At 46.2% G+C, this 15,203-nt stretch overlaps 1 protein-coding gene across 1 annotated transcript; it reads left to right on the forward strand.

Moving 5' to 3' along the window:
• Positions 1 to 6,079: 6,079 nt before the first annotated feature.
• LOC140722165 (NACHT, LRR and PYD domains-containing protein 3-like) lies at positions 6,080 to 14,043 on the forward strand. The gene is made up of 6 exons (XM_073036958.1): positions 6,080 to 8,609; positions 9,543 to 9,629; positions 9,785 to 9,955; positions 12,675 to 12,845; positions 13,001 to 13,168; positions 13,296 to 14,043. The coding sequence occupies exons 1-6, from the start codon at positions 6,865 to 6,867 to the stop codon at positions 13,381 to 13,383; spliced, it is 2,430 nt and encodes an 809-aa protein (XP_072893059.1). The 5' UTR covers positions 6,080 to 6,864; the 3' UTR covers positions 13,384 to 14,043.
• Positions 14,044 to 15,203: the final 1,160 nt, after the last annotated feature.

Here is a 15,203-nt window from a genome sequence, read left to right on the forward strand (position 1 = left end):
AAGTCTGAATCTCTGCCCCAGCTCCAAATCCTCAGCCATGCATTTATCTGCCACCCCAATGGATTCTTGCCCTGACTGTCGGGTGGCATAGGCTGCAATCCGGATATAACTAACATTGAGGTCCTGCCTCTCAGATTACTTCCTTCCCAACTCCCTGTATACCTTTTTCAGGTCCTGATACACTGGGAAGCACCACACCCCAGTGTAATGGTTCTGACACACTGTGAGACCCCACACATCCCGGACAGATTCCTGACACACCGTGAGTCCCCGTACAACCTGACAGAGATGAGAGACCGCACAAACTGCTGGAAGGTTTCTGACACACTGTCAGACCCCGGACATCGTTGGCAGGGTCCTGACACACTCTGAGACTATTAAGGAGGGTTTTAATAGATTTGGCAGGGGGATGGGAACCGGACTGTTAGGGCTGAGGAAGGGGGAAACAGTAATAAATAAATCAAAGATAGCACACAAAGAAATTATAGAAATAACAGGCAGGGAATAATGCCTAATCACAGCCAGCGGCATGAGTTACAGGGCAATACTGGAATGAACGTGTTGTATTTGAATGCTTACGGAATTAATTGGGCGATCTTGAAAGTCAAATATAAAGTGTTAAATATGACAACACACACAAAATGTTGGTGGAACACAACAGGCCAAGCAGCATCTATAAGGTGTCTCGGTCCGAAACGTCGACAGTGCTTCTCCTTATAGATGCTGCCTGGCCTGCTGTGTTCCACCAGCATTTTGTGTGTGTTGTTTGAATTTACAGCATCTGCAGATTTCCTCATGTTTGCATTGTAAATATGACGTTGTATGGCTAAATGATGGCTGCCTTTGCGAGCTAAACGTCCAAGGATATACAGTGTATTGGGAAGAAAGGTTAGTATGCAGATTGGGTGGCGTGGCTCTGTGTATAAGAAATGATATTAAATCATTAGAGTGAGATGGCATAGGATTAGAAGGCGTAGAGTCTCCATGGGCTGAGTTAAGAAATGGCAAGAGGTAAAAGGACCCGAATGGCAGTTGTATACATGCCTCTAAACAACAGCTTGATATGGATTACAAATTACAGTAGGAATTATAAAAAGCGTGTCAGGAAGGCAATGTCATGATAATAATTAGGGATTTTAACATGTAAGTGGATTGGGAAAACTAGGTCATTACTGGACCTCCAGAGAGATCTTGTAGAATGTCTAAGGGATGGCATTTTTTAGAATAGCTTGTTGTTGAGCCCACTAGGGGATCGGCTGTGCCGGACTGGGTGTTGTGTGATCCGGAGAAGATGAGAGATTAAGGTTAAGGAACCCTTAGGGAACAGTGATCACAATATGATCGAGTTCACATTGAAATCTAAGAGGGAAAACATAAAATCCAATGTGTCGGTATTTCAGTGCAATAAAAGAAATTAGAAAGGCATGAGAGGGGATCTGGCCGAAGTTGACTGGGAAGGGGCATTTGCAGGAAAATGGCAGAGCAGCAATGGGTCAAGTTTCTGAACAAGAAATGAGGGAAGTGCAAGACGGCTATATTCCAAACGGGAAGAAATTTTCAAAGGGAAGAAGGACACCACCGTTGCAGACAAGTGAAGTCAGAGCCAAAGTAAAAGCAAAAGAGAGGGCATGCAAGGAAGCCAGAACTAGTAGGAAGATAGAGGGTTGGAGAGTTTTTAAAATTACGACTAAGCAGGTGCTCAGGAAGCTTATGGATCTCAGTGTGGATAAATCTCCTGGACCTGATGTAATGCACCCTCGGGTACTGAAAGAAGCAGCTGGAGTGATTGCGGAGGCATTAACGATGATCTTTCAGGAAATGATAAATTCTGGCATTGTAGCGGATGAGTGGCACTTTGAAAATGTTTCTTCTCTATTTTAGAAGGGTGGGCGGCAGCATAAAGGTTACTATAGACCTGTTACCCTGGCATCAGTGGATGGGAAGTTTTTGGAATTGATTGTTACGGATGTGATTACGGAGTACCTGGAGGCACATGACAAGATTGGCCAACGCCAGCATGGTTTCCTGAAAGGGGATTCTTGCCTGAGAAACCCACTGTAAATCTTTCGGGAAATTACAAGCCGGGTAGAGAAAGGAGATGCAGTAGATATAGTGTACTTGGGTTTTCAGAAGACCTTTTGCAAGGTGCCGCACATGAGGCTGTTTATCAAGGTAAAAGCTCATAGAATTACAGGGAATTTACGACCGTTGGTGGAGCATTGGCTGATCGGCAGAAATCAGAGAGTGGGAATAAAGGAATCCTATTCTGCCTGGCTGCCGGTTACCAGTGAAGTTCCAAAGGGTTCGGTGTTGGGACCGCTGCGTTTTAGATATACGTCAATGATTTGAACTACGGTATGAATGGATTTGTGGCTAAATTTTCCGATGTTACAGAGAGGTGGAGGAGCGTGTAGTGTTGAGGACACAAAGAGCCTGCAGAGAAACCTAGATAGTTTAGGGGAATGGACAAAGAAGTGGCAAATGAATGACAGTGCTGGAAAGTGTATGGCAGTTTATTTTGGTGGAAAAAATAAATAGGCAAACTATTATTTAGATGGAGAGAGAATTCAAAACGCAGAGATGTAAAGGGTCTTTTGAGTCCTTGTGGAGGATATCCTGAAGCATAACTTCCAGGTCGGTGGTTAATAAGGTGAATGCAATGTTGGCATTCATTTCCAGAGGTATAGAATGTATCTGATGTTTTGGCTCTGTAAGGCACTCGTGAGACCACGGTTCGAGTATTGTCTGCAGTTCTGGACTCCTTATTTCAGAATGGATATCCTGACATTTGAGAGGTTTCAGAGGAGATTCATGAGAATGATTCCAGGAATGAAAGGGTTACTGTATTTGGAACGTCTAGCAGCTGTTGGGCTGTATTTCCTGGAGTTCAAGAGAATAAGTGGGAATCTCATAGATTCATTCCAAATGTTAAAATGCCTGAACAGATGAGATATGGCAAAATTATTTCACATGTTACGGGATTCTAGGACAAGAGGGCACGACATCAGGATTGAAGGACGTCCTTTTAGAACTGAGATGCGGATAAATTTATTTCATCAGAGGGTGGCAAATCTGTGGAATTTGTTGCCACGAGCGGTTGTGGAGGCCAAGTCATTGGGCGTATTTATATATAGGTTCTTGATCAGCCAGGTCATCAAAGGGTATGGGGTGCGAACAGGGGAGTGGGGCTAACTGGAAGAATGGATCAGCCCAGGATTGAATGGCGGAACGGACTCGATAGGCCGAATGGCCTACTCCTGTTCCTAAATCCTGTGATCTTAGGAGACCGCACAAATCCTTGGCAGGTTCATGACACACTGTGATACCCAACTCAATTCTGGCAGGGTCGTAACACACTCTGAGACCCCACGCACCCCTGACAGGATTGCCACACACTGTGAGACCACACACCTCCCAGGTAGAGTGCTGGCATTCTGAGATCCTGCACACTCCTGACAGGCCCGTCAAACTCTGTGAAACTCTGGACACACTTGGCTACAGTCCTAACATACTGTTACACGTCCTTTTAAATGTTTGTGTGCAGCTGTACTGCAGCTGTTGCCATACTTCATCCAGACCCTCTCTTACATTGACATCTGCCTTCCCCTAACTCAGGACCTCAATACTCGGAATATCGCCATCCATTTCCATAACTGAGACAGATGGGCTCTATGTCCAGAATGCTGCCCTACTGACTCTCCAAACACCAGTCCAGCTACATTATCTCCAGCCTAGATGGCCCAAAAAAGATACAGGTTAGGTTAATAAACCTCATTGTAAGCCCGGCAGGGCCGAGTCGAATAACATGATGCGATGGTTGGATCTGAAGTGTTTAGTTCAGTGGAGAGAGTGTCATGGTAGTTGACCTTGAGAGAGGATCAGCACATGGAAGTGTGATGTTGTCGCCTTTATGAAGGCTTGATTGAGAGAGAGACAGAACTGGCAGCTCCATATTACAGATTTCCGATATTTCAGATTTGAGGGCGAGGTAAAGTGGTTGGGGAGGTTTAATAACTGATCTGAGGAATTTCAAAGCTGCACTCAGGGAGGGCATACTGGGGAGTTAAAGCACTGAGGAAATATAGGGAGAGCTCAACAATAAGTCAGATACAATCATGGATGGATTTTTACTAAACATCCCCCAGGAGATAGAGAATCTGATGGTTGGGAAATTCTGGAAAGATGCGAAAGCAGCAAGTTAGTTGTAGAAGGTAACTTTAACTCCCTCTGTTTGCTGATGACCTAACACACTCTGCGCCGTGTGTCCTCACTGCAGGAATACTTTAGGAATCTCCGATGGTGGGACGTGTTTTGGGAATATTATGTTTAATGGCCGAACTAGAGGAAAGGCCATACTGCAGTTGGTATTGGGAAGTAAACCTACAAGATGCTCGGTTTCGGTGGGAGAGCCTTTGGGAAAGTGAACACAACTCCTGTTCTCACATGGTTATCTATAAGGAGAGGTCTACAGTTTATGCGGTCTGCATGTGAGAAATTTAAATTGGAGGAAGGCAGATTAAATGGCAAATGATTAGATTGGGAGTAGCTGTTATTGGGCAAATTCGCATCTGGCTTCTGAGGTCGATTAAATATCAGATGATCAGAATTGGGACTGGGATTAAAGTGGATTAAAACCACCGATGGCAACGCCTATGGATCTTGACGAGAGATGTTATAAATTTAGTCCGAAGGTGAGAGATAAGGTTTATGACATTGAAATGAGACATTCAGATTTGGAGAATGAAGAGGTGTGTCAAATAATCCATTAGTTGCAGATGCGGACGGGGAAATATCAAATGGAGTTTGATCCAGAGAAGTGTGAGTTGTTGCAATTTAGGAGATCAAATGCACAGGAGAGGTGTAGAGTAAAGTTCATGACCCTAATATCATTCCTGTCTGGAGGGATTTTGATGTCCATGTCCATAGCTCTCTGAATGTGAATCTTTATGTGGCAGTTGTATAAAACCTCGGTTTCGCTGCACTTGGTGCATTGGTGCAAATCTGTCCCCCATCACAGGGAAGTGTGAAAGCCTTAGGGGGTTCTGAAGTAATATGCTACTCACATCCCAGATTGAGGGCGTTAACGTTAAGGAGTGTGCAGATAATCTTGGATTATTTTATATGAAGCGTAAAGGGTTGAAGGGAGACCATATATTCTGTTATCAAATTGAGAGGTGAAGATAGAGTGTTTCCGGTGTAGGTATATCAGATAATAGAGGTTATTGATTTGGGTTGAGATGGGGGAAAGCTATATAGTGCATTTTCTTTTTACACAGTGTAGGGGGTATCTGTACTATGCTGCCAGGGGTGGTCATGCAGACGGATGTTCTTATTTTAGCCAAGCACTTTAACAATCAGGGAATGAGAGGGATAATTACGACTGGAGGCAGGTGAGGTGAGTTTAATGTTTCATCATGCTGGCACCAACGCCGTGGGCCGAAGGGCCTGTTCCTTTTCTATTCTATGTTCTCTGCAGGTCCTGTGACCGCTGAAATCCTATACCACCTTCCACCAAATGTCCACTGTCTCTGCTCTCTTCTTCACCTCCCGACCTGTAAACAGCATGGTTTTCAAACTTGTATTTAAAGTCACAGACCAGTAGCTTCCCCCCTTTCTCCCCTTTCCACAGACGCTGTCTGACGTGGACTCACATCTACATTCCCGTCCTTCTACAGCTGTGCTGAAGAGGGCAGGTCAACATGCTGCGTAACTGGCGGTCAGGAAGGCTGTAGAACGGGTAGTCAAAAGTGCCCAACGCATCACCGGGACACCCAGCCTAAATTCCATCAGGGACCTGTGCACAAAATGAGTCGGAAAAGGGCCAGAAGCTTCAGTAAGGATCCCACCTATCCTGCGTATGGGTTGTTTGCCCCTCTCCCATGAGGGAGGAGCTATGTAACATCCACAGCGGGACCACCAGACCCAAAACCATTTACTGTCCTCAAGCAGTGAGACTGATCAACACCTCCAATGAGAAAACCGCCCCTGTATAACTGATAACACCCATCCCACCACCAGCACGATTTTAACATTTCTGTCAGAACCACCAGCGGCCAGAGTGACTCTTGTATCGTATATATTTATATTTATTGTGTTTTCCATTGCGTTTATCTGAGTTTTTGTTGTGCTACATCAGATCCGGAATAACAATTATTTCCTTCTCCTTTCAACTTGTGTATTTTGTATCTTCAATCTGTTGAGTATATGCAACACATGCTCGTCATACTCGAGACTGCAGAAGTGCTGCCTCAAACCATTTTCTGTCGGAACTCAGTGAGCCGAACAGCATCTGCGGTGATGGAAGGGGGTGATGGATTGTCTGCGTTTTGTGTCATATTGCTGATTGTCTCATTCTCCTGAACAATACATTTCCATTTTCTCCCCCAAGCACCCACCCGCTGTGCACGTAATGATCAGCAAAACTAATTCTTCGTACTTTGAATCAGTGATGTTGGAAAGGGCAGCTGTGATTCCCCGACCTGTACCTTTGACAGAATGTCCACTACCCTTTTCTCCATCTCCATACGCCGCATCAACACTGGGCTTTGAAAGTACTTCCACAAGAACAATAATAGCTGTTACGGTAGTGGGAGTTTGTCCAGTACTGGACCGTCGGGGGATAATAAACTACCAGGGAAATTATCACCTACACAGTAAAGTTAATTGTGAAACGTAATGATCTGAAGTTTATCTAGACCGCGCCTTCCTGTCCAGTTTGGGATTTTTTTTATTATTGCATTCACTTTACTGCACGACCATCCATTGATAAATTTAATTAATGAAATAGCTTTGAGCTAACTCTTTTGTGCTTAAATACTGAGTTCTGAGTTGAGGCAACTAAGATTTTGTCCACTGTCTGTTCCCATGCAAGATGCTCAACAGAAACACAAGGAGACTCTGCGGGCACAAACTGAAACACTGAGAGTGAACACTATCCTGATGAGGGAGAAGGTGAAGGTTTTCCAGCTGGTTGATCGATACGCTGAGCTCACGGTCATTTCTACTGTTCGAGATCGGAGACTGGTGGAACATGAGCTGCTGGCAAGTGGCAGAGTCCACGAGGAGTGGAGACAGAAACATCTCCAGGGAAAGCTGGAAAAACTCCGGACTGATCAGTTGTTCCAGAGCAGCTTTTCCCGGAGTAAATCCAAACCTGGAATGTCTGCAGCAGTGGCCGGTGTCCCGGGGATCGGGAAAACAACAATGATACAAAAGATTGTTTATGACTGGGCCACGGGGAAAATATACCAAAAGTTCCAGTTTGTCTTCAATTTCAAATTCCGGGATTTAAACTCCATTAACTGCAGAATAAACCTGAGGGAACTGATTCTGGATCAGTATCCTTACTTTGGGAATATCCTGAGAGAGATCTGGAAGAACCCAGAGGGATTGCTGTTTATATTCGATGGTTTGGATGAATTCAAGCACAGAATCGATTTTGCTGACAGTCGGAGAGATACAGAACCAAAGCGCCAGTGCCCAGATCCCGAGTGGTGGTGTGAAGTGTCTGACATAGTGTACAATTTAATCCAGGGCAAGCTGCTCCCAGGGTGTTCAGTGCTGGTGACTACCCGCCCCACTGCGTTATATTTATTGGAAAAGGCAGAGATCAATGTCTGTGCTGAAATCCTGGGATTTGCTGGTGAGGAACGGAAGGAATATTTCATCAGGTATTTTGAAGATCAGACTGTAGCAGCAGCTGTTTTCAAACACGTGAAGGAGAACGAGATCCTGTACACCACGAGCTACAACCCCTCATACTGCTGGATCCTCGCTCTGACACTGGGCCCCTTCTTCGCACAAAGCGTCAGGGACCCGCAGCGAGTTCCCAAGACCATCACACAACTATATTGCTACTATATTTACAACATCCTGAAAAACCACGGCCGGGAGATTGAGAGCCCCCGTGATGTGTTACTCAGGGTTGGTCAGATGGCCTTCAGAGGAGTGTTCGAGAAGAAGCTTGTGTTTACAGATGGAGATTTGATCAACTACAATCTGCAGCCTTCCCAGTTCCTGTCCGGGTTCCTGATGGAGCTTTTGGAGAGAGAAGATTCTGCCCGGAGCGTGGTGTACACATTCCCACACCTCACCATCCAAGAGTTTGTAGCTGCAGTCGCACAATTCCTGAATCCACATCCTGGGGATATCCTGAAATTCCTCACTGAAGCCCACAACACGACTGATGGGCGATTTGAGGTATTTCTCCGTTTTGTTGCTGGTCTCTCCAACCCAATGACAGCTCGGGGCCTGGTGGAGTTTCTGGGCCCATTTCCTCATCTAACAACCTGCCGGGTGATTGACTGGGTGAAGGAGGAGGTTAAACGCCAGAGTGGAAACCCGAGGAATGAAGGTGGTAAAAGGAGCCTCCTGAACACATTGCACTACCTGTTTGAGTCTCAGAATCGTAGACTGGCTCAGGCCGCAATAGGATCTGTGGAAACACTGTCATTCAGTGGAATGACACTGACCCCGGTTGACTGCGCGGTCCTGTCTCATGTCATCGGACTCTGTGATACAATGAAACATCTCGATCTGGAGGACTGCCACATCCAATGTGAAGGAATCCAGCGGCTGGGACCCGGGATGCACAAGTGCCAGAAGTTGAGGTAACTTTATTCATTTCTCACTCTGAACAGGATGCCAAATCACATCAAATACCTATTACCTTCTTCCTCTTGTCCCGTTGTGTTGTTTCAATGTAAATTAATTTGGGTAAAACTGTGGGATTTCTCTTTCCCATTTCCCTTCCTCCTGCAGGATCTCTCTTCCCCATCCTCCTTCCTCCTGTGGGATCTCTCTTCACCATCCCCTTCCTCCTGTGGGATATCACTTCCTTATTTCCCTTCGTCCTGTGGCATCCCTCTTCCCCATCCTACTTCCTCCTGCGGAATCTTTTTACCCCATCCGCCTCACGCCACTGGGATCTATCTTCCCCATCACCATACCCCCAGTAGGATCGCTCTTCCCCTCTCTCTTCCTCCTGAGGAATTTGACGGATTTGTCTTCTCCATTGCCCTTCCTCCTGTGGGACTTCTCTACCCGATTCCCTTCCTGCTGTGGGATCTCTCTTCACCATCCCCCTTCCTTCTGCAGGTTCTGTCTTCCCCATCCCTTCTCCTCAAGCGGGTTCTTTTCCACCATCTCCCATTGACACTTTCCCATTCACTGTGAGACTTCCGTCCTATCCTTCAACCCTGACCCCCTCACATCTGAGGGACATTCTGGTTAGTCATCTGGAAATGGGACAGAACCTGTGGAGTTTGCAGGGTCACACCGACAGACTAAGTTACTGACATTCGGTGAATACCCTGGAAATGGGACAGAACCTGTGGAGTTTGCAGGGTCACACCGACAGACTAAGTTACTGACATTCGGTGAATACCCTGGAAGTGGACAGTGAGGGACCTTGACAGTGATGGCAACTCCGATCCGTGATTTCCTGAAGGGTTTAATATTTCTTGAAATATCCGTGTGAGCGAAATTCCCTCAGACCCACGGTTTGAATCACTTTGTTCATCAAATTGTCTGTTTGTGTTTAGACTTGGGCGGAATGACCTGGGAGATTCAGGAGTGAAAATGGTGTCTGCGGCTTTGGGGAACCCGGCGTGTAAAATACAGAAATTGCAGTAAGTACCAGACTGTGGGAGATTGTGTTTACAGTCACTGGGTGTCTGACACTGAACATTAATGTGATCAGTAACTGTGTTACTGATAAACATTGGGGATTTATACGGTCTCCAGTCTCTCTGCGTCCTTCACCCTCACTCTCTCTCATTGCCAGGCTGGAGTTTGTCGGTCTCACAGATTCTGGTGCCGAGGATCTCGCCTCCGCTCTCAGTACAAACCCATCACTGACGGGGCTGTTCCTTAGTCGTAATGAACTGGGAGATTCAGGAGTGAAACTGGTGTCTGCGGCTCTGAGGAACACGGAGTGTAAAATACAGAAACTGTGGTAAGTCCCAGACTGTGGGAGATTGTGTTTACATTCACTGGGTGCCTGATACAAAACATTTGCATGGATATTGGGTGCAAGTTGAATAGGGAGTTAACATTGGCATCTGGCAAAGCTAATGTCGCAGTAGTTATGGGGGATTTCAACATGCAGGTGAACTGGAAGAATCAGGTTGGTGCTGGACCCCAGGATTGGGAGTTTGTAGAGTGCCTACGGGATGCATTCTTGGAACAGCTTGTACGAGAGCCGACCAGGGACAAGGCTATTCTGGATTTAGTCTTGTGTAATGAAAAGGATTTGATAAGCGATCTTGAAGTAAAGGAGCCATTAGGAGGTAGTGAGCAGAATATGATAATTTTATATCTGCAATTTGAGAAGGATAAGGGCAGATCGGAGGTGTCAGTGTTGCGGTTGAACAGAGGAAACTATGGAGCCATGAGGGTGGAACTGGCCAAAGTTAACTGGACGGATATCCTAGCAGAAAAGACAGTGGAACAGCAATGGCAGGTATTCTTGTGAATAATGCACAAGGTGCAAATCAGTACATCCCCCGGAGAAGGAAGGATTCAAAGGGGGGAAAGGGGCCACAGTGGTTGACAAAGGATGTCAGAGATTGCATAGCATTAAAAAAAGGAAATATGACAGAGTTAAGGAGAGTGGGAGGACAGATGATTGGGAAATTTTTAAGGAACAACAGAACTTAACTAAAAAGGCAATACTGGGAGAAAAAAAAAAGAGAGGTCCGAACGCAAGCTAGCCAGCAATATAAAGGAGGATAGCAAAAGCTTTTTTAGGTATGTGAAGAGAAAGAAGATAGTTAAGAACAATGTTGGGCCCTTGAAGAATAAGTTGTGTGAAATTGTTATGGGAAACAGAGAAATAGCAGAAGAATTTAATAAGTTCTTTAGATCCGCCTTCACGAGGGAAGACACAAGCAATCTCCCAGAAGTAAGGATGGGCCAAGGACATCGGGTAACAGAGGAAATGAAACAGATTGACATTCGGAAGGAAACGGTGATGAGTAGACTGATGGGACTGAAGGCTGACAAATCCCCAGGTCCAGATGGCCTGCATCCTAGGGTACTAAAGGAGGTGGCCCCGGAAATTGCGGATGCATTGGTAATCATTTTCCAATGTTCTTTAGATTCAGGATCAGTTCCTGAGTATTGGAGAATGGCTAATGTTATCCCACTTTTTAAGAAAGGAGGGAGGGAGAAAACAGAGAACTCTCGTCCTGTCAGCCTAACATCAGTAGTTGGGAAGATGCTAGAGTCCATTATTAAAGATGAGATAGTGGCATATCTAGGTAGCATGATAGGATTGGGTCGAGCCAGCATGGATTTACCAAGGGCAAATCATGCTTGACTAATCTATTGGACTTTTTCGAGGATGTAACCAGGAAATTAGACAAGGGAGATCCAGTGGATGTAGTGTACCTCGATTTTCAGAAGGCATTTGATAAGGTCCCACATAGTAGATTGGTGGGTAAAATCAGAGCTCATGGCAGTGGGGGAAAGATATTGACATGGATAGAAAACTGGTTGGCCGATAGAAAACAAAGGGTAACGGTGAATGTGTGTTTCTCGGAATGGCAGGTGGTGACTAGTGGGGTGCCACAGGGCTCAGTATTGGGACCACAGCTGTTTACGATTTACATCAATGATTTAGATGAAGGCATTGAGAATAACATCAGCAAGTTTGCTGATGATGCTAAGCTGGGTGGCAGTGTGACATGTGATGAGGATGTTAGGTGAATTCAGGGTGACTTGGATAGGCTGGGTGAGTGGGCAGATACTTGGCAGATGACGTTAAATGTGAATAAGTGTGAGGTTATCCACTTTGGGAGTAAGAACAGGAAGGCAGATTATTATCTGAGCGGTGTAGAGTTAGGTAAGGGAGAAATACAAAGAGATCTAGGAGTCCTTGTTCATCAGTCACTGAAGGTGAATGAGCTAGTGCTGCAGGCAGTGAAGAAGGCTAATGGAATGTTGGCTTTTATTACAAAGGGAATTGAGTACAAGAGCAAGGAAATCCTTTTGCATTTGTATAGGGCCCTGGTGAGACCACACCTGGAGTATTGTACACGGTTTTGGTCTCCAGGGTTAAGGAAGGACATCCTGGCTGTAGAGGAAGTGCAGCGTAGATTCACGAGGTTAATTCCTGGGATGTCCGGACTGTCTTACGCAGAGAGGTTAGAGGGACTGGGCTTGTACACGCTGGAATTAAGGAGATTGAGAGGGGATCTGATTGCAACATATAAGGTTATTAAAGTATTGGACAAGATAGAGGCAGGAAATATGTTCCAGATGCTGGGAGATTCCAGTACCAGAGGGCATGGTTTGAGAATAAGGGGTAGGTCATTTAGGACGGAGTTAAGGAAAAACTTCTTCTCCCAGAGAGTTGTGGGGGTCTGGAATGCACTGCCTCGGAAGGCAGTGGAGGCAAATTCTCTGGATGCTTTCAAGAAGGAGCTAGATAGGTATCTTATGCATAGGGGAATCAAGGGATATGGGAACAAGGCAGGAACCGGGTATTGATAGTAGATGATCAGCCATGATCTCAGAATGGCGGTGCAACCTCGAAGGGCCGAATGGTCTACTTCTGCACCTATTGTCTATTGTCTATTAATATGATCAGTAATTTTGTTATTGATAAACGCTGGGGATTTGTACCGTCTCCTATCTCTCTGTGTCCTTCACCCTCACTCTCTCATCCCCAGGCTGGACAATGTCGGTCTCACAGATTCTGGTGCTGAGGATCTCGTCTCCGCTCTCATTACAACCCCATCACTGACAGGGCTGAACCTGAGTCGTAATAAACTGGGAGATTCAGGAGTGAAACTGGTGTTTACGTATCTGAGGAACCCGGAGTGTCAAATACACAAATTGGTGTAAGTACCAGTCCGTGGGAGATTGTGCTTACAGTCACTGGGTGTCTGACACTGAACGTTAATGTGATCAGTAATTGTGTTACTGATAAAAACTGGGGATTTGTACCGTCTCCTGTCTCTCTGTGTCCTTCACCCTCACTCTCTCTCATCTCCAGGCTGAACAATGTCGGTCTCACAGATTCTGGTGCAGAGAATGTCATCTCCGCTCTCAATACAAACCGATCACTAACGGAGCTGAACCTGGGTTACAACCCGCTCACAGACCGATCTGTCCCCGCTCTCCGCCGCCTCATACGGACCCTCCCGAGTCTGGAGCGAATCAGGTGAGTGATTGTGTTAATATTCAATGTGATAAACTATCAGCGGATCCGCGGGTTTTCTGGTGATTTTTGTCCGTGAGTGTTGATGAAACATTAACCCCAGTCCCCTGTATTCTTCTATCTGTTTCAGGTTGTACGGGAATCGGTTCAGTCGTACCGGGAAGAAGGAACTGAGATCTCTGCAGGAACTCAGACCCAGTCTGACAGTGTATCTCTGAACAACTGAATGTGTGAACATCCCCGCCTGTGGGATGGCGACATTTTAGCTGATTCTACGCCCTTCTCTTTAACTCCTGCCCTTACCTTTAATGGCTGCGCTCCAGGTTGAATTCCCAGCCGTTCAAACGGAACCTTCTCCATTCTCGCGCTCTGTGACATCGGTAGCGGACCCGCAGTGACGCATTTCCACCTGTTGTCCAGCGATGCATCTTCCGCCAGATGTGCGGGTTCGAAAATCCCACACATGAGACCCCGGGAATTGCACAGGCAGGAAGACATCGGGGGCGGGGACTCAGTCTAGGACCCCAGTGTCCCGGAGTGGAATGAGCCGGGGAGAGAATCTTTTTGCTCCCTTTGCTGAGGACGGTGCCTTCGGACGTCTGGCTGATATAATGATGTTAAATTGACAAATATCTCCGAAATGACCCTGGATCTGTAGCGATCCCGGAAACGGGCCTGGAGTGTGATGTTAGAATTATCGGTAACCCGATGTAGAGTGACGGTGAGAAACGGGAATGATTATTCAAACTGTCACTCGTTGTCGTCGCGCAGTTAATTGTGTCTGACTGTGAGTGAGTCGGGAGCAGCTTATTGATTTCCGGAAGTCAGCAGCTCACATATTGCTTAATGCACATTTGTCACGATGAAATCAATAAACTGCTGTGACTTCCTGTCTTGTTGTTGAACTTGAGTTTGTTTGAGGTTTCTGCTGCTCGACGCACCCTGTGCACTGTAACAGTGGGTCGGAGCTCCTCACACTGACACAGTAGTGTCTTGGTTCCAGGCAGAGGGAGGTCGGACCTACAGAGACTGGGCGCCCGGGATCTCATCTCCACCTAACCTCTTCCTGGCTAACCGTCCCCCTCCTGCACCCTGCAGGCAGTAAAAATCGACTAGAATATCAGACGCGAGTCACTGAGGTCCCGAGAACGAGACGGATGGAGGATAGAATACCGGCGCGAAACACGGAGCGAATTTCCCCACCCACCGCCCCTTGCACACTCCCGCGGTCAGACAGAGCGTGAAGCTCCCTCCACACCCTCCCATCACACAGTTCCGGTTGACAATCAAATTTGACTTCTACGGTGGAGAAGTAGCGCAGGGTGAAATCGAAGATGAGGATAATTTTGCTAAAACGAGATCCCACCCATTGGCGTTCTCTCTCACCGTTCGCACTCCCATCAGGACGCCGTCTCTTCAAGTCCACTCACACAGGCCTCGCCCTCAATCAAACCATATAACCATATAACAATTACAGCACGGAAACAGGCCACCTCGGCCCTTCTAGTCCGAGTCAAACCCTTACTCTCACCTAATCCCACTGACCCGCACTCAGCCCATAACCCACCATTCCTTTCCTGTCCATATATCTATCCAATTTTGCTTTAAATGATCTGCGCCTGCCACTTCTGCTGGAAGCTCGTTCTACACAGCTACCACTCTCCGAGTAAAGAAATTCCCCCTCATGTTACACTTAGTCTTTTGCCCCCTCAGTCTCCACTCATGTCCTTTTGTTTGAATCTCCTTTACTCTCAATGGAAAAAAAAACTGTCCACGTCTACTCTATCTATCCCCTCATAATTTTAAGTACCTCAATCAAGTCCCCCCTCAGGCTTCTATGCTCCAAAGGATAAATAACTAACTAATCTTTCCCTGAAACTTAGGTGCTGAAACCCAGGTAAAATTCTAGTAAATCTTCTCTGTGCTCCCTCTATTTTGTTGACATCTTTCCTATAATTCGGTGACCAGAACTGTATACAATACTCCAAATTCGGCCTTACCAAAGCCTTGTACAATTTTAACATTACATTCCAACTCC

This window comes from Hemitrygon akajei, unplaced genomic scaffold, assembly GCF_048418815.1.
Source record: "Hemitrygon akajei unplaced genomic scaffold, sHemAka1.3 Scf000071, whole genome shotgun sequence".
In the NCBI taxonomy this organism is placed as follows: domain Eukaryota; kingdom Metazoa; phylum Chordata; class Chondrichthyes; order Myliobatiformes; family Dasyatidae; genus Hemitrygon; species Hemitrygon akajei.